The following is a 20,460-nucleotide window of genomic DNA, read 5'->3' on the forward strand; positions in this document are numbered from 1 at the left end:
TTGACTGTAGTTGAGTTAGGCTATCAATTACGTTCATAAGAATTAACACATTTTACAATATTCAGTCTTCGCAGCTATATTGAATTATGTAGCATTGTTTTATATACATATAATTTTTTTTGTCCTTTGGTAAATTTTTTTATAAGCATCTCAAATTTTTACTTTTTTATTAAGCAATTTTATTTATTAATTTCTCATTCTGTTTATATAAATTTTAATAGAATCCAGTTATATTAAGTTCACATGCTAATGATGTTGCCTACTCTTTTAGAAAAACTGATTCTCTTATTCTGATTTTATGTTTTATTGCATTGATTATAATCATAAAAGTAAATATTGTTAACAAAGGAAAAAAGAAGAAATAGCATCTTTTGTCCTCGTAAATAACTAGAAAATTGGAATGCTTTGGTTTTTTCCTTTCCTTGCCCATACCCCATTTTGGTGATGTTTTACATTTTTACTTTATTTTTTTCTCTATGAAAGTTTATTTTAAACTCTTAAATTGATTTATTTTGGGACCATTTTTATAGCAGTTATATCATGTTCTAGTGGTCTTACTGCTTAATATTAGTCATTTTATATTATGACTTTCCAATGGTAAAGGAATTTGATTTATTTTCTAATAATCTGAAATGCATGTTGGTGATATGTTTTCTGAATTTTTGTATATATAAGGATATCTTTTATTTCCTGTAACCAGAAGTAATAATTTAGCTGGATATGAATTCTTATATTGAAAACTTTTCCCCTAAAATCTTCATAGATTCTACTCCATTTTCTTTGGTATTCATTGTTGCAGAAAACAATGATCTAACATAATTAAATTTTCCCCCATGTCTGAAATTCGTACTTTTTGCCCAGTTGTATTTAAATGCTAGTCATTTTTTCATTAACTTTGCCTTATCCTGGGTTAGCCTATTTGATCTAGAGACATAGGTCATTATTTAAAACAGGAAAATTTTCTTTTATTTTTTTGGTAATTGCTTAAGTTTAATTTATTCTGGATTCTTCTCTAGTAACATCAATAATGTATATCTGATATTTTGACAGTCCAGATGTTTAACTTGTCTCTCATAAATTTTGTCTCATCCTTTCCCTATATTCTATGAGATTTCTCTAAACTTAGTCCTCTAATACTGATTTGATTTTCTACAGTATTGAGTCTGCTTTCTCCTGCTTTTCAGACAGAGTTTATTCTACTATTGAGTCTTTTATTTCTTCATCTTCTCATTTGGCTCTCTATTCATCCCAATTTAAAACTCTGTTTCTGCCCTTGCCAGCTGTGTGAACTTAGCTGTGATATTTAACCTCTCTCTTCTCCATTTTCATCTCCAAGAGAGTATAATAATTATTTCCATAGGATAAAATTAGGTTGTCCTTAGAAACTTTCAGAAAAGTTTCTAGCTGATAGAAATATGCCAAAAAAATCTAACTCCTGCTATCGTAACCATCCTCATCAACATCGTTGCCATCATAATCTCTGCCTGCATCTGCACTGCTCCTTTCCTTTAAGCTGTTGGCATCTTATTTGTGTGTATGTGTGTGTGTGTTCATGGAAGTCATATTTTATCAAACTTGGGGGGAAAAACAGATACTGTCTAAAATGTATTTGTGCTGTAAATCTTTTTTTAAATCTTCACCTCTGTACAGACACCTTTTTATGTTGTAAAATATTTTATAAGCATATTGTTGCTGATGTTCATTTTTCTATTTATATCTCCTTGTACAAGGAGAGATGTCTTGACAAAAAACATTAAATCTCCTTGTACAAGAGAGATGTCTTGACAAAAACATTAGATCTCCTTGTACAAGGAGAGATGTCTTGAAGAAAAAAATAGCTCTCTTTCATTACCCTAAATTTTGACTTGGGGCTGTCAGGATCATCCCCTGGATCTTAAATCAGAATCAAATTGCTATCAATTGACTGTTATTTAGCAAGGGGTGTAGGACAGCACTTAAATCCATTCTGCCATTGCTCTTCTCTGACCATCCCACTCTACAGGTGGGAATGTATTCTTAGATAATTTCAAATATCCAAGCATTCGTCCTTTACTCAAAATAAGGGTGAAAATTGCACTCTCTGAATTGTACTACCTCACTTTCATATTATTATTCATTTTCCAGATGCAAGATATCATTATGTGCCCAGTTCTGCCTCTTGCCAGGCTGCCTTGTTGTGAGTTGTAGCCCCTAATTCATTCTATAAAAGGAAGTATTGGAGGTGACTTGAGGTTTCTGTGGACCTGGCTCCTTTCCTTCGTCTTGGGAGAACAGGTGTATGACCTGTGTGATAGGTAAAAGTCATACAGGCAGATGTGTGGAAACCTCTTTTCCTCCTGCTTGCTTGTATTATTTTGTCTTAAAGTGTTAACTCACACTGATGGAACCACCCTTAGGAGTCTAGCAACAGGTTGACTAATCTTTTTAGTACTGTTTACACTTTGTATCTGCACATACAGCTTTTATGAATATTTCAAGGAAATTTGAGAGAAATTGAATTAGGGCCCTATAAATAGTTGTTTTTTTTTTCAAATATACCATTTGAAAAAAAAAAAAAAAGTCTTTTGATCATAGGACCATAGAATCAGGGATGTTAGACCAAAACTTTGATTTTTATAGTTGAAGAAACTCTTTCATGGGAAAGTTGCCTGACTTGTCTGAGGTCAGACAAAGGCCAGAACCCAGGTTAGTGTTTTGTTCTTCTAGCTCCTTGCCCATTAAAAAAAAAAAAAAAAATTGAGGTATTCTGACAATTCTAGATTCTTCAAGCCAGGGTCTTTCATATTTAGGCATTTTTTAAACAGCAGGAAGTCTCTACACTTGGAAAAATAGAGAACTACAAGGAGAAATCCACTGACAAGCAGTGAAGCTCCTCACTGGTTAACCATATTAGGGAACCTTTGTAAGCCCCTCTTCCCATCTCTTTGTATACCCCTTTCTAACAATGATAAGTAAAATGAATATTCAAATCAGTATAATAATTCTCTTAAAGGAGTTGATTCAGTAATACCTAATTATGTTGTGACATTCCACACACCCCAGTATGTCTGTCCCTTTGTGTTTCAGCTGCTAGACGACTGCTCCTCACGGCTCAAACTGGCCCACCCAGCCAGAACACTCTACACCCCTGAGGGAGAGCCAATTCACTCGTGGGACGACATAGAAAGAGACATGGTCATCTGCGTGACCAAAGGACATGGCTTTATTACCCCAAAGGGTAGGGATGACAGTTTCTTTTCCACCAAGTTTTTGAAGAAGTCGCTTGTTTCTTCAAAGAGCTTATCTACCAAGTTTTTATACCTCATCATGATGACTTTTAATAATTATCCGCCTCCACACTTTTCTACTCCATGTTAGTACAGTTAAGTTCATGTATTTATTTGCTGGAACCTCACCGTTGACAACTATTTGCTCTAAAGAATTCAATCAAAGTTCTGTTAGTCTTGAGTTTTATCCAAGGGGTTTATTTGCAGACGTGCTAAAGGGCCTCTCTGAAGGTGTTTCTTCTTTTAGCATGAACCCTGAGGAAAGTGAGTCTTCCTTGACTTCCTACCTTTCAAGTTATTTAAAATAAGTTTCATTAATAGAAGTATACAGTTTACAAATTGATTTTTTTAGTAGTAAGTAAATATGTTTGTCTTATTATCTGATTCTTTGATAATTTTCTTTGATATATGTTAGAAATAGAAACGAATATGCATATGTTATTAAATCAACTCTTGTCCTTTATCCTATATATCCTGAGGAATGTAAAACCTCTTTTTGGTGTAGGTATACATTAGCAAAGACATAGTTTTCAGGATATTCTGAAGAACATTGGTATCATTTTATTTTATTTTTTTCTTTTTATAGCCACACCTGCGGCATATGGACATTCCCAGGCTAGGGGTCGAATTGGAGCTGCCACTGCCGACATACACCACAGCCACAGCAACACCAGATCCTAGCTATACCACAGCTTGTGGCAGCGCCGTTTCGTTAACCCACTAAGTGAGACCAGGGGTTGAACCCGCCTTCTCATGGAGACGGTGTCAGGTTCCTAACCCACTGAGCCATGATGGAAACTCCACAATGGTATCATTTTAAAAGAAAATAAAAGATTAGGAAGTGAATTACCTGGGAGCCCTAAAATAACTAATGCTAGATTATTTCTTTTAAAAGTCACCATAAAATTATTACTGCTATGTTGTAAATAAGGCATATAAACCAAAACCTTTAAAACAGCTGCAATCATATCTTTACATTTAGCCCAGAAGGTACAAAAGTATAGGAATGAAAACTAAGAAGTGGGAAGACAAGGATTTATTGGGATACCTAGCACTGATCTGAGGATGCTGCACATGTTCTGCCAGCACCATTCTACACCAAGGAAGAGGCACCAGTCTTTGTATTCCTTGTATTTGATTGTCCCTGTCTTCACCATTACCCCTCACCCCAGCTCTTGGTGACCCTCACTATGTGATTACTTAGAAGAACACACCAAAAATGAGGTTCTTATCATCAATAAGTATTAGTTGACAGCTTTCTGTGTTCCCAAAGTGCATAGCCTATAAAAGAAATATAAGCCATGGTTCCTTCCCTGAAAGAGTTTTCAATCTAATTAAGTGTATGAACACACTTGAAAGAATTGAATACTAAGCAAAGTAATGGTGCAGTGGAAGGTACTTTCTGGTGTCTTTGTTATTTATGCTAAATTTTTCATACTCTTGGAATGGCCTTCTGTTGCCTGTATCCCACCCTCCTGGCCTCACTGTGTTCATTGGGCCTTTCTGATAAATAAAGCTAAGTATGCTTCAGGCAACCCAGCCAAAAGTGTATCGAAAACACAGAGAGAAATGTAGGCCTCTTTCCCAGAAGCAAGCTTGTTACCAATAAAAACTGTGAAAGGAAGAGAGGAAACTGGAAATGCAAAAATGTTGGCTCTGTGAACCTTTGACAAGGCTATGTAGACAAACTTTCATTTTTACATCTTCAGTTCTTTAACCACATGGGTTACTGTGGTGTGAAAGGGTTGTTTCTTTTCTTCTGAAAAATAGGTCCCCATATTTACCTTCATATTGGAAGTGTTAGTGGTTCCCTCTAGTTGTCTAAGTTCTTTTCAGTGGGTGATATATGTTCTAGAAAATTTGTCTGATAGCAGACAGTCTAATTTAGTTGCTCTTTAGAAAATTATTTTACCCTATGGGTTGCCATTTTATTATTTTTCCTGAAATAGTTAAGTGAAAAATAATCATTTAGTAGAAATCTAAATATTCAGAATGCTTTAAAAAAGAGAGGAATGCTACTAGTGTGTGTGTGTGTGTGTGTGTGTATATATGTATTTATACATACATACATGTGTGTGTATACCTATACAAAGGGACATCTAATTAATCATTCTACTTATAATTTTTCTGTTACCTGCTGGCTTAACTATGTAGTAGAAAATAAGGTAGCTTGGGAATTTCAAAATTAAACACCCAATCAGAACTTATTTTTTGTGTTACAATGTAAAAACATTTAGCATGTGAAAGTTAGTCATCAAAGAATCACAATGGGTCTTTGAAAAATGGATTTATTTTGGCAAAACAAATCAAACGCTGTTAGAATGGTTTCTTTCACATAAACCCCCAACAAAATTAAAAGGGTGCTTTATGCCATTTGTCATCAAATCTGAACACTGTTCTCAATGCCATGTTTACCATCTTTTCAGTGGGTTCAATTTTTAGACCACTCCTAGGTTAGCTTCCAACTCAGGCTTTATAAAAAGCTTGGAAGGAAGCCCTCTCTAGCAACTGCCATTCTGTAGAAATTCAAAGAATGTTAACACATATCTGATGTGATAAGCAAGTCAAGTGTGTAATGAGAGAGGCCAGCATGGGGGGAGTTGAGGATTTCTGAGGGATCTTCGAGTCTTTCGTCATCCTGAAATTTTACTTATTTTCTGTAAATACACTGACTTCTTTCTCAAAAAAAAAAAAAATTTTTTTTTTTTAACAGAGTTAAAGCAACTGGTGGAGGTCAGAGCAAATTATGCCAGAATCTGCAGGCAGCAGGGCCCTCAAGCCACAGACATTGTGTTGTCTCCATCTGCAAAGCTGCAATCTCTGGTAACTCTCCACAGTGAATTTCCATCACAGACGTCATAGTTTAAGGTGCATTTCACTTGGGGTAGTCTCTGTGGATGTATTTGTATACTTACTTGCATATGGTGCTTAGTCATCATTTTTAATTTGATGCAATTTCTTTTAATAGTTACATGCTCTGCATTTTATTTATTTATTTATTTTTGCATTTTAGGGCCGCACCTGCAGCCTATGGAAGTTCCCAGGCTAGGGGTTGAATAGGAGATGCAGCTGCTGGCCTACACCACAGCCACAGCATCGCAGGAACCAAGCCCTATCTGTGACCTACACCACAGTTCACAGCAATGCTGGATTCTTAACCCACTGAGTGAGACCAGGGATCAAACCTACGTCCTCATGGATACTAGTTGGGTTCATTATCGCTGAGCCACACAGGAACTCCTGCTTTGCATTTTACATGGAGTGTCATTTGATGCCTCAAATTTTCTTGGAAAGGCAACAAAACTAGACAAAGCAATGCCAGTAAAATAACTATCTTAGGTGTATTTTCTTGTAGGAAAAAACGAGGAAACTACTTGTTTTTACTGAAAAATAATTTAGTGGGGTCAAGTAGTATATATTATCATATATACTTCTTTATTTCTATATTATATATAATTCGATAATAAAATAAACTCCAATAACTAATATGTATACATATATATGTATAAAATTTCATGGGATCAAGTAAAATAAATAGTATTTTATTTTATTGTTTATATATGTTATATATAAATAAGTTAAATATATAACATATTTATATATATTTATATATATAAAATATATAATAAATATATAAATGTATACTTATATAATTTGATACTAAAAAAGACTCTTTGACACCTAATGCTAAATTTGGCTCAAATTGACATTTTTCTGACTCAACCGCCATATTTCCAAACCTTCCTGCTAAAATTCTACATTTACTAAATGAAAATGAACTGACTGTGGCCACCAAACCACATGAATTGCCTTTGCTCCTCCTTCTTCCCTTCAGTCTGGCCTGTGGTAAGGCTCCTTATGAGGCACAGCTAGAAGTTGTTCACAGGGGTGAAGCTGGATAATTCCTGACATAAGCTCAGTAGCCAAAAGTGGTAGATGGTGTCTTCAACATAGAAACTTAGGGAAAGGATCTATGTACTATTTGAAAGAAAATTCATATGTAAGAATTTTTCTTAAGGACTCAAGAAAGAGCCTTAGCAATCTTACATCTCAATCCTACAGGAAGAGACCATAGCTTTTAATTTCTTTTTGTGACGAAGAATCTTTTTTTTTTTTTTTTTTTTGACAAAATAGACATGACAAATCAGAGTTTGGGTTCTGGTTCTGGTGGAAAATTTGCAGAGACATGCTCTTCTCTCCCTTCCTCTGAAAGCCACTCATGTCTCTGTCTGCATATAAATTGCAACCTGGCTAGGTGTGTACAGAATGGCTCAGCTGGGCTCACTCCTCAATCCACCACTTTAATGTGATGCAAGAAGGCAGGAGATCATTTCTACTGAAGGGGGCTCTTGGTAATCGCCACAAAAGGCCTGGTATTTACTCCCAGTCTGCAAATCAGTAGGGTTGCATGAATAAATTCCGGCTGCCTCTGATGCCACTAAAAGCAGAGCACATGGAGGTGAAATTTCATGTTATACACATCCACAGCAATTTGCCCTTTCACAGACATCCTCTCTATGTGTTGTGCCATGTTAGAGACGAAGGCTTTCCAGAACAGCTTTGTGATATGTAGGGGAAAAAGATTGCACATGACCCCCCACTTTGCATTTCCTTTTGTGTAACAAGAAGGGTTAAAGAATATGCTTCAGGTCAGAAAGTGGGCCAGTACCTGCTGGGCCTCTTCTTACAATGACTGGATTACAATCCCCATAGACACAGAACTTGTTATTTTTTTTTCAAAATTCCTTGAAAACAAAGGCATTTCTCCAGGTGCAAAAGTACCTATCATTTTGCTGCCAAGGAAAAGTTGAGTCGCTATGAAAATGGCATAATTTCACCATGGATCAAATGTGCACATTCTTGTGAAGTCTTCACTGTTGCCTGTGAACACGCCTGAAGCGAAAATTGGTAATATCACACAACATTGTATCAAGCACCAGGAGACATAAGGCAGAACTCTTAACTGAACTTTCCTATTACTAGTAAATGGGATTTTAGATGTAATATAACAGTCATCAACACATCACATTTTACCAGCAAGCAGCAACACTTACTTTGTCAACGACAGCTTGCCCAGGATATCTTGGCAGCTCATAGCCACTTTTAACTTAGACTACGAACAGCCCTGCTCTTTCTTTATTATTGACCTTCCTCTTTGGTTGGCTGGAAGGTGGACTGGGGAGCAGTTACTCCACCTTCAGCAAGGACTATGGGATAAGACTTTTGCAATTCTTTTCAGCCTTCTGAGGATTTTAATAAATCCAGTAATTTCCTTTGGGGACATGTTTATCAAATTTGAATCAGCCACATATATATATATATATATATATATATATATATATATATATGTGTGTGTGTGTGTGTGTGTGTGTGTCACATTTCAATATATTCCTATCAACTGGAAACCATCTATTATTAAACGGTAAAGCAACCATCCTCGAGTCTGTGGCCTTCTCCAGAAATTTATTTCCTGCTGGTTTGCAAACACCCTTAAGTTGATCCAGATGTTAATCGACAGCGTACCAGCATTTGTGATTGTCCTCAGGAGAAGGAATTTTCTGAATGTTTCTACCCCACCTCTAGCTTTTGTTGCCTGATTAAGTGTTGGGGTGAAGTTACATGTTTCTAAGCAGACTAACTAAAAGCAATATACCTGAGAGTTTGACAAACATTCTGAGATTATGACAACATTTATGAATAAGAAGCATTTCATCTGGGTGCTAATAAAATGGGACACATCGGAAATGATTCAAAATCCAAATATGGTTTTATGGCATGATAACCTTGAATTTTCATTTTGTCCTTGATTGTTCATAATAGGTAACTATTTTTTGTGGATCAGAAGACAAAGCAACAAACAAGCAAGTAACAACCACAAAAACATAAAGATAAATTTGTTCTCTTTCACAAGAGAATCACTTAGAAATTGTGCCCAGTGGCTGTTGCAGCATTTGTGAGCTAACCTTTATTAATAGCCCAGGTGTGCTTCTGAGTGTCATTGAGATTTGTAATTCACCAGGGCAGCAATTTTTTTTCCTGGCATCATTAGGAAGGGAGCGATCAAAACTCACAGGTCTGGGTTATTCTAGACCATCACAAAATAAAATGCAAATGCCCTCGGTTAAATGAAATTTGGACTCAAAGATGATCCTCAAGTGGGTTTTATTAAATCAATGGCTCCAGTTTCCTCCTGCCTCTGCGCAGATCTCAAGCCTAGGTTAAGCAGAAAGAAAGAACAACAGTTTTGCTCTCAATGCGATAAACTAAAATTCTGCATAAATGGCCTGGTTTGGGACTGCTTGGCCATAAGCAAATGCAAAGCAGGATCAACAAAGACCACTCAGGCAAGCACTGATGAAAGAAAACAGACCAACCAAGTAACAGTGGATATTCAGTGGGTGCCTGCTGCCAGCTGTAGTATTTCCTAATCCTGTGAGTCTGTAATATGAAACTACTATCAATAGGCTGTCACCCTGTACCATATGTGCAAATAGAAATATATGAGGAGAGAGGAAGTGCTTATGCCCATAGTGCAACTGGCTTGGGGGAGGGAGGATGAAAGGGACAGGAAATTATATTTATATGGCAATAAAGTGGTGATTCTGAATTGGATGTGTTATCATTCATTGTCTGCTGTATTCCTGTGCTGGTTTAGGGATAGATAGAAGGTTCAGTCAACGACTGGATTGATTAGGTCCTGACTTATCAGTCCTAGAAGTTTCAAACTTAGGGTTTAAACCCCAGGTGCAGTTGCCCAAGAACGTAAGTTCCGTCAGACCACCTGGGACAGTTGCAAGGTCAATGTCTAGCTGCCACCACTAGCAGCTGTGTTTTAAACAAAATCGCCCAAAGGTACACTCTCCTGAAATTATCCTGCAGACTGTGTTGGAGAGGCATGGAGGAGAGGAGAGAACCTTCCAGAACTGCTAGGGTTAGTGCCCATCAAGCATAAGATTTGATTCTACTTCTGTTTTCGTTTCCACCACTCTTTCCATCTTCTTTCTGTTCTTGCTCTATGCCTTTGGTTCTCCTCAGTCTTCCTTGCTTTTTCTCTTCTAAGGGCCTTTAAATCTCATCTTTCATTTTAAAAACAATCCTCCCTGGAGCAGTTTGTGGATCAACAAGGAATGCTTTCTTAATATGATTCTCAAAGTTTCCTGACCACAAGAGTCACCTGGGGAGCTTGATAAAATACACAGTCCCAGGGTCAGTGCCTGAGGTGGGGTAGGCAGTCTGCACATGACAAGCCCCCAGACGGAGGGTGGTAGCTACCATACACTGAGAAACTCTGAGAAACTCGGCTGAGGGTTCTGTGCCTGTCAGGGGCATGGCTCAATAGCTAAATACCAGTTCTAAGAACATTCTGGCTGCCTTTACCTTTGTATTCAGGGGCATGAAGGCAAAGACGCATTTGCTGCCTGTGTGAGGGTTTGAGTCTAAATGTCCTCACCTTTTCTTATCACTATTTCCTTGAAAAATAATGGAAATGCTCTTGAGTCAGAGCTCACCACTCAGAGATTGTAACCAGGACCTAGACATTGGAGGCAAAGCAAGTGAGCTTGAGGTGCTGAAGCTTCCCATGTTAATTAAGCTGCCTTCAGGGCTGATAAAATCTTGCTATTTTAAAGGTCAGAGGAATAATGTCAAGGCTATGGTACATATATCAAGGAGCAGCATGATTTTGAGGGTGGGGAAATAGCTAATGCATTTTCATATGTAAAGAGAGAGGGTTTGGGAACAGGAACAGGAGCCCTATTTGCCAAAGTGACCCTTTCTCCAATGAGGAGCTACGTAGGGCCAGAGGAGACTGAGCCGCTCTGTCCTGTTTACCCTAAGTCTAGTTAATGGACGCCCGAACCATCCACATCCTGGAAGGCTCATCTAAGCGTGTGAAATTCCACAGGCTATTATTTCATTAACGAGTGGTGTTAGAGAAATTAATTTTCATAATTTTCCCCATAAATGAAATCCATATAGGTTGAGAGACAAGACACTTTCCTTAGAAGACAGAAACTATAAAGAAAATTAGCTTTTCAAAGAACGAATTCCTATGTCTCTCTCTCCAGGCACTTACTCTTTTGGGTACCGGCCATGCACAGGTGAGTGCAGCAGGTGTGTGGCTACTTGGAGAGCGCAGAGGCCCAGAATGTTGAGGTAACAGGTGTGAGATGAGGTGAGAGGGGTGGAGGTAGCCAGATTGTGGAGGTCATGCTAAGGAATTTGGATTTTTCTCTTTTAAGTGCAGTGGGAAGCCATTAAAGGGCACTAATATGAAAGTTGGAATAGACATTGTATATTAAATCAAGCTCACTCAAATTATAAATTACAGAGATAAACTGGATTTAGCCCCAATGGTGTAGGTTTGTTTGGGAAATTAACAAGGAAGGGGGAAAGCACAGGAGAGGCCAGCACACAGGCTCCTTGGTGGTCTCTTCTCTGGATGCACAGCCTAACTTCATCCAAATGACCAGTAGTTCTGCCATTCCTGCTCTTGACTGCCCCATTTCTCTGTGCTTCTTGCTTCCGTGAGTTTTCTGCTTCTCCCTGAGCTCTCCTGCTCCAGCCCTAGTTGCTTACTCGCCTTCTCATGGCTTCTCTGCTTCATGGCTTCTATTTCCTGTCTTCTCTTTATATTTCTTTTGGCTCCAAGGCCGCTCTACCATCTGAATTACTTTCTTTGTGTCTTCTGATGGAAGATTGAATGGCTGGAGACCAGCCAGTAGCTGCCTTTTACTCATTATTTTAGATTAGGATGTCAGAGATCACATGATACAAAGCACAGCTTGCCTGAGTAGGCAGTGGTGGTGCGGTTGACCCTTGCTCAGGAAACTGTGGATATGGCTGGCATTCAGGGCTCCATGGCATTTTCAGTATAAACCCATAACTCTGCGTGTCGTTTTCTCCCTTTGCTGTTGAAGGGTGAAATTAGCAATGGAATCAGTTGGCTGTCAGTATTCCTCTTCAGTCAGTAAGAGGCTTGCCCTTGAGTGCATCCTCAAAGCTAGTTTTGACGGTGTAACTTTGGTGGTCTTTGCTCTACAAGCAAAATGACCTTGAGGCTGGAATCTGTGACCTTGGTTACAATATCAGGATGGATGCTAGTTGGACGCTTAAGTTATCCTTCTAAATACAAGCAAGCCTGTTTGAAGAAGTGGATCCTGGCAAAACTGAAGGCATTCTGGCATCCAGGGACTTGTTCCCCAAATCAATTCAGAATGTCAAACCCTTTTTAACAGACTTTTCCTTGCCTCTTGTTTAATGAAGTCATTTTGATAGGCTGAATTTCTTCCTTTCTTTCTTTTTCTTTCTTTCTTTCTTTCTTTCTTTCTTTCTTTCTTTCTTTCTTTCTTTCTTTCTTTCTTTCTTTCTTTCTTTCTTTCTTTCTTTTTCTTTCTTTCTTCCTTCCTTCCTTCCTTCCTTCCTTCCTTCCTTCCTTCCTTCCTTCCTTCCTTCCTTCCTTTCTTTCTTTCTTTCTTTCTTTCTTTCTTTCTTTCTTTCTTTCTTTCTTTCTTTCTTTCTTTCTTTCTTGTTTTTTTTAGGGCCACACCCATGGCATATGGAGGTTCCCAGGCTAGGGGTCCAATCAGAGCTACAGCTCCTGGTTATGCCACAGCCACAGCAATGCCAAATCCGAGCTGCATCTGTGACCTACACCACAGCTCACGGCTGTGCCAGATCCTTAACCCACTGAGCCAGGCCAGGGATCAAACATGTGTCCTCATGGATGCCAGTCAGATTCGTTTCCAGTGAGCCATGACGAGAACCCCAAACTTTCTTTTTCTTTCTTTTTTTTTTTTTTTGTCTTTTTAGGGGAAAGTCTGAATTTCATTGTGGATTTGGATTTTTAATACCATCTCTTCTTCTCCCTCTACTATGTGAGGCCAGCCCAACTAACACCGGCTGTGTTTGAGTTGTCAATCCTGGTTATGCTCCAGGACACCCACGGAGCAGTGTTCTCTGTTAGATAATGCCCAGCTCCCATGAAAAAGTTGATATGGGCCATGCCCGTATATTGGTCTAAAGCTGTGGGTTTAAGAAACTTCCTGGGAGGATTTCTCAGCAGCAATGGGGCGAACTCCACAACAGCACAGGACAGTGTCAACAATACTCTGTCTCAGTCAGGAAATGACAACAACGGTCAGTTTTCATTTCAGCAACTTAAAACTGCTATTATGAAAACACTGCCAGTCATTGTACACTCTCAGCCTTGCTCCTCCTCAATTCTTTAAGTAGTAGCCAGGATCATCTTTCTAGAATGAAAATCAAATCATGTTACTCTCTTGCTTAAAAACTTTCAGTGGCCCCTGATTGTCATCTAAATAAGACCACGCTCCTCCTAGAGAAGCCCTATGCCTTTGGGAAGGCTGTGCTCCCCTCGCCCCGCAGTCTCAGCGTTCTCACCCCTTGACTTGTAGAGATCTGCACTCCACTCATCCTGAATGTTCCTCAGTTCCCCCAAATTCTGTGTTCTCTTACTCCCTTACCTTTTCACATTCTCCCCCTATGGCTTTCTGGGGGGGGTTGCTCCTGACCCCTCCCCACTCCCAACTCTGTTGAGAACTGCCTTCCGTGTACTCCCCCTCCCCTTTTGCGTAACTGTAGCACTTTCTCTCACTGGTCTGTAAACTTCTTGAAAGTAAAGCCAGGCTTGTTCACACCTGTCCTTCTGGTGCCTGAATATTCCTTACTATGTAGTAGGCATTAATGGGTATTTATTGAATGGATGTAAGGTTTCGGGTAACTGGTAGGTTTAAAAAGGAACCTGCTTTTTAATAGGAGCATTGAATCAGAGTTTGCCTTTTTGTAGAACTTTCTTCTCTTCAAGACATCGTTATGGACTGAATATTTGTGTCCTCCCCAAATTTGTATGTCAAAACCCTATGCCCTGATATGGTGAGCTTAGGAGGTGGGGGTCTTTGGGAGGTAATTAGAAATAGGTGAGAGCATAAGCATGGAGCCCTCAGGAATGGAATTAGTGCCCTTACAAGAGTCATGAGAGAACTTCTGTCTTTTCTCTGCTCTCTGCCAGGAGAGGATGTAATGAGGATCAGCAGTCTGTAGCACAGAAGGCGGTTCTCATCAGAACCTGGTGCTGCTGGCACTCTGATCTCAGACTTCCAGGATCCAGACCTGTGAGAAATACATTCCTGTTGTTTATAAGCCTGTAGTACTTTGTTATAACAACCCAAATGAAGACACACATTGTCACATCGATCCATGGAATATCATATAACTTCTTATAAAACGAGTTTTGTGCTTGGTAAGCCAGTGCAGAATGATTTTATAGCCTTTATCACAGGCAAATCAAAGAAATGTGGATTATGGCCTCTTCTTTGCCCATTGCAACTTCCAAAACACTCCTAAGGTCCGATAGAGTGGAAAACACTCTTCTGTCAGTGCCCCAGCGGACCCTTAACTGCTCGCCTGACTCTGCTGCAGGCAGCCTGTCTTGGAAGGGAAGACATGTCACCCTCTTGCACAAGTGTGATGATTTGTGGCTGAGAAAGAAAAGTCTGCTCTCTGAACCACATGCCCCCTGGTGCAGGCAGGCTAAGGAAAGATGAATGACATTATAAGACAGACATCTGAATGTTTCCTATTAAATTAGTCCCACAGAGTGCCCCGAATTCTCATTCCATAAATCACAAAGTAAAGTAAACTCACTCTCAGGTTAGACTGTTGTGACTTTGGCCTGTGGTGTCATGGATAATCTGAGAATAGTTAAACATTTGTCTGAACTAGTAATAATTTTCAACATATTTACTCAGTGGCAAAGAAGTGATCCAGACTGATTTCTGTTGCCAGAAACAGCAGGTAAATGGGAGTCAGCCAATTCAGGAGATTCCAAACAAGAGTCACTGCTCCTTGGTCCCCCTGTCTGCTCTTAAACTGCCTTGAGCTCCTCCAGGAGCCAAGGGGTGCTGGGGGCTAAGACAAGTAAACTGCACCCTTACCACGGAGCAGATGCAAAAAAGCACTCACGGATGCATCCTCCTCCCCACCCCTTTACTGAATAAACGGTAATCCCAGCACCATTTTGAAGTCCACTTTTACTTTGTTTTGGTCCAAGCAGCCTAGAGTTAGGAAGGGCCGCGATTCCACTAAAGCCACATTGCTCTTCAATGGCAGTGGTTTATTCCGAGAATATTTTACATACCTTTGGATCTATTCTGGTTCTTCCATTTCTGGGCTGACCCTGTGATTCCAGGGGACCCAACAGGATGGAAGGAACAGTCTGTGGTTTATAAGCCCGCTCAACTCCATGCCAACTGGCTGAGTCTCATCTGAGCTGCTGCTTCCTCTACTATAACATAAGGAAAGTAGACTTTTCCATCCCTAAAGCCCACCCAACTTTAAAAGTCTGATTTTGATTCAGTAGCGAGATGCAATTGGGCAACAAGAGTTGTGACAGCCAGAATTCCAGCTGACTGAGGGAGCCTATCCCTAGACTTTCTACAAGTGTTTGCTAGGACCTTCGTCTTCACCCTCAGGACAGCAATCCAGATTTCACCATAGCGACAGAAGGACAGAAGGAAGCCACAGCACGGCTTAGTGTTGGCCAAGGATGGGAGGTGCTTCCTCCCAGCAAAAGATCTCTGGACTTAGCGTCAAAGGCCTGATGAAGGACTTGCCTCCTGCATTTGTTGGGCAAGTATGTTTGTGTAAGGATCAAATGAGATTGATTATAATCATGGAAGGGAAGGGCACTAATACTGTCAGAGTGTGGACACATGCCAGGTACCCTGCTGGACTTTCACACTATTGTCTGTTTTATTCCATGCTAATAACTGCCTTGAGGATACATAGGTTTGTTGGTTTTTTTTTCCTACTTCTACTTTTTTTCTTTTTCAGGCTCACTCATGGCATATGGAATTTCCTGGGACTGGGATCCAATCTGATACAACCTACATCCCAGCTGTGGCAATGCCAGATCCTTAACCCACTGTGCCACAGCAGGAACTCCCTCCAGCTCCTACTTTTACATTTAAAAAATGGGGAAACTGGAGTTCCAGTCATGGCTTGGTGGAAATGAATCTGACTAGCATCCATGAGCACGCAGGTTCAGTCCCTGGCCTCGCTCAGTGGGTTAAGGATCTTGCATTGCCATGAGCTATGGTGTAGGTCGCAGATGCAGTTCGGATCTGGTGTTGGCTGTGGTTGTGGTGTAGGCCGGCAGCTGTAGCTCTGATTAGACCCCAGCCTGGGAGCCTCCATATGCTGCAGATGTGGCCCTAAAAAGACCAAAAAAAAAAAAAATGGGATAACTAAGTTTCTGAGCCGTGAAATATCTTGCCAAAGCCATCAGCCAATAAGTGGCAGAGCTGATATTTGAACCCAGATCTGCCTAACCTCAAAGCCTGTAGAAATTTCAGGTATGGTTACCAGCAACCCTAAACCTGAATTCATTGGGTACCTTCAAGGAATAATTTTACGGTGGTTTAGTCACTGCCTGCTTGGAAGATTTCCCTGATGACAGCTAAGTTAGGCAAAGTGCATTACATTTGGATGACTAACCCGAGGTAGGGGGTGGGGAGACTGCTGTGTGCACGAGAGAGGAGCCTTCTTTGGCTCTTGGGGACGTAGCCAGCCATCAGGGGTCTCACTGCTCCACCCCATTCATCTGTGTGTTAGTTGCCAGGGCAGCCCTAACAAAGTACCATATGCTGGGTGGCTTAAACAACAGAAATTTATTTTCTCACAGTTCTGGAGGCTAGAAGTCCAAGATCAATGTGCCAGCAGGGTTGGTTCCCGCTGAAGGGTGAGGGAAGGATTTGTTCCATGCCTCCGCTCTAGCTTCTGGCAGTTTGCAGACAATCTGGTGTTCCTTGGCTTGTAGAATCACCACCCTGATCTCTGCCTCATCTCCATGTGACATTCTCCCTGTGTGCCTGTGTTCAGATTTCCCCAGTCATGTTGGATTAGAGGACCACCTACTCCAGAATGACCTCATCTGAACTAATTACATCTGCAATCGTCTGTTTCCAAATAAGAACACATTCTGAGAGGCTGGGCTTTGGGACTTTGACATGTGAATTTTTTTTTTTTTTCCTGGTTGGTGGGGGGGGGGACTACAGTTCAACCCATAACAATCAGTAAGATAAGTCTCAACTCTCACTCACATAAGCACTTCATCTGAACGCAAGGGCTCTACCATTAAAGATGGCAACGTTCTTTCTTGATGGCATGTCTCTCTCCCTTTTATGTCTTTCTTGCTTCTTACTAACACTGAAGTCTGATATTAATGGAAAAACCATTAAAAAAAACTATTATCCTATGAGGTAAAGTGAATGCACTCAACTGTGAAAGGAAGACTTATCGATCAATTTCAGTTAAACCTTGCTTGTCTGACACTTTGCAGCGAAGGAATGTGTTTTTATTGCCTGGCCAGATAGTTCAGATTTCCGGTCAGTCTTAGTAAAGGCTCCTTTTATAACATTGATAAAATTTTATCACAGAGCTATGAAAACAAAATTAGATTTCATAACTCACATCAGGCCTTGAAGGTGATGCCTCTATAAATTTTACAAACCTTATCAAGTTTTAATGCACCTCTTCTGATAAATATTTTTAAGATATCAACTTCTACTTTACTTCATATGTATATATGAGTGTATATAAATAAATGTGTGTGTATGTGTGTGTGTGTATAATATATACATGTATTTCTCTCTCTGTCCCTTGTAGGATAGAAAACTTTTTTCACCTACTTAAAAACAGAAGACTGATAGGCCAATTATTTAGATTGCCAAAGACTCTAAATTTTAGGAAAATCCACTTCTAGAAAAGAAATCTGTGTCATTTATTTAAAAATTGAGTCCTGGAATTTATCCTTCAAAATAACTGGATTTTTCATGGTCAGATTTTGAAGAATTACCAACACTGATACATCAGTTATAAGTTATAAATTCATAATAAGACATATGATACTCAAGGGCAGAGTTAGCCATAGCAATTTTGTATTCTAGTGAAAAATCTGTATACTTTCTCTAGTCTTTCCATTCTGTAGTATGGCCTGTTGGGAAAAAAAATTGCATATGTGTGGAGCACATATTTTGTCTCCCCAGCTAGATGGTAATTGCGTAGACAACAGAGACTCTTATTTTCATTCACTTGGGGCAGGGCTCTGCCCACAAGGCCTCAGTGATGCGGCCCAGCAGTCCCACTGCCAGAGCAATGTGACAGCAAGACAAGGTTCAGCCACCTTCCACTCGTGCTAAACTGCGAACCAAAATTACAGCAGTACAATGGAAATGGAGGGTCTGCTTTATGGAATTTGATTTCAGTCAGCTGTTCAGGAACTACAATCCTCAGAGTCAGATTAAATCGAGTTATAGTTGGATAGTCCCCTCTGCTTTTCAGTGGCAGGAAACATTTCTCAATATTGGGCAAATGAAATAAATGGCGTCGTGTAAACTAGGCAACTGGTATTCTTAAAAATAGATCTTTGATGATTATACATTTTTGTCTCAAGTGCCGAGTTTGAAGAAACATCCAAAAATTATGTGAAATTACTTATGAATGAATGGACAACATTGAAAACCTCAGTAGATTATTGTAAAGGAGTTCTCATACTGTTTTGATTCATATACTCCTTTGAGAATCTTTTGAAAAGCCATAAACTTACAAAAGGCACATATAAAAAATGTTTTTCTCATACCATTTCATGGCATTCACAGGCCTCCCTGAAAAACACTCGTGAACTTCCAAGCAAAGAACTCCTGATATGAGAAGATATTTCTGATTTCCATGTCTTTACGGTTTGGAGGGACATGGGACGTACCTCTTACTGGAAGATTTCGAAATGTCAGCAGATGCAAATTCTTGCTTTCACTGTGGTCATGTTATCTTGTTATGTTAAAAAACAATAAACCATGAAGATTTCTTATCATCTTTGAGTGTGATTTTTTTCTTTCATCTATGGATCTTAAGTGGGAAAGATAAGGAAATATAAACTTCAACAGTCTTGTTAATATTGTGCATTCCTTGGAGAAAACACTTATTACCTGGAAGGAAAAAGCTAATTAAGTCGACATTTCTTACAATCACGAAGCCGTTTTACTTCCTGTTCTTACAGACAGAAGGGAATACATGCTGTTTCCCTTTTGTCTGTCAGGAGAATAATGGGGAACACTGACAGCCCTGGCAGTTGGGAGCTGAAACTCAGCAGAAAAGTGACCACAGGTATCCAGAACCTGCCCAGAGTCACTGCCTCTTGTCCATAGAGAAATAGGGCATCTTGGTTTGGAACTCACAGTTCTATCCACTGCTCTTCTGTTTGTGCACTTATATAACATTAGGATCGGGGTTAGGGGTTAGGGTTAAGGTGCTTCTAAACATTTAGATACTTGGATTATTTTATCCCAAGTCATGTTACAGCTCTACTTCAGTTAATGTAGTCAAAGGATCCTGTGCAGTCAGCCAGAAATGATGTTAAAATGCCTTCTAACTCCTTTTAAGGTATTGTTTAGAAACCTCCTTAAAACTTTTAACCCTTTATATGAAAAGATGTTGGATTATGATTAATATTGCTTTCCTTGGCTGGAGTTCTCAGATTAGAAAAGGACACTGCACCTGGAGCCAAAGGTGCCCTACAAAGCGGCTCTGTCTCTTCTCTGCTTTGTTTCAGAGCTTAGCATGATGCCTGCAACACAGTAGGCGCTCACTAAATCTTTGTCAAATATCAAACAATGAGCTGACTTTCCACTCTGGCTGTGCTTCTTACTTTCTCCTTTGTGACATGAGAATTATATTTCCTTCTACCCCCTAAAACTTGTTTTTAGCACCAGATGTGCTAAAGCATGGAAAAGCATATTTCCTTCTTACCTGAATAAAAGGAATAATCTTCAAAATTAGGCAGATGAGCTCATGCAGATATAAAAGAAGTAAGTATAAATGTATTATTGTAGGGGAAAGAAAGGGATCACAGGCTTATAGTTCAAAGTAAGATATTTTTTGTTTTATAGAATTTTGAAGCTGAAATGAAGGAGGCGACTGCTCCGTCAACAGAAGTGAAGGACCACCACACCCCAGGACTTAAGGCAACAAGATGATGAGTTTCTTTCATTCATGGGTACAATCTAAGACATCTCAGAGCTTCCCTGTGGCCAGTAGGGGAAGGATTATGTAACAGTCATGTAAGTTGGGAGAAGGGACCTTCTGATGTTCAATAGCAGAGGTGGGAGGCAAATGCTAT

The 20,460-nt window shown here is 39.6% G+C and overlaps 1 protein-coding gene across 1 annotated transcript in view; it reads left to right on the forward strand.

Moving 5' to 3' along the window:
• DCDC1 (doublecortin domain containing 1) overlaps positions 1 to 19,155 on the forward strand; it is a 393,003-nt gene extending 373,848 nt beyond the window's left edge. The window contains 3 exon segments of the mRNA XM_047776089.1: positions 3,067 to 3,217; positions 5,980 to 6,089; positions 18,944 to 19,155. Of these exon segments, the coding sequence (XP_047632045.1) occupies positions 3,067 to 3,217; positions 5,980 to 6,089; positions 18,944 to 18,994 (312 nt within the window). The 3' untranslated portion in view covers positions 18,995 to 19,155.
• Positions 19,156 to 20,460: the final 1,305 nt, after the last annotated feature.

The sequence above is a fragment of the Phacochoerus africanus genome, chromosome 4, assembly GCF_016906955.1.
Source record: "Phacochoerus africanus isolate WHEZ1 chromosome 4, ROS_Pafr_v1, whole genome shotgun sequence".
NCBI classification, from domain to species: domain Eukaryota; kingdom Metazoa; phylum Chordata; class Mammalia; order Artiodactyla; family Suidae; genus Phacochoerus; species Phacochoerus africanus.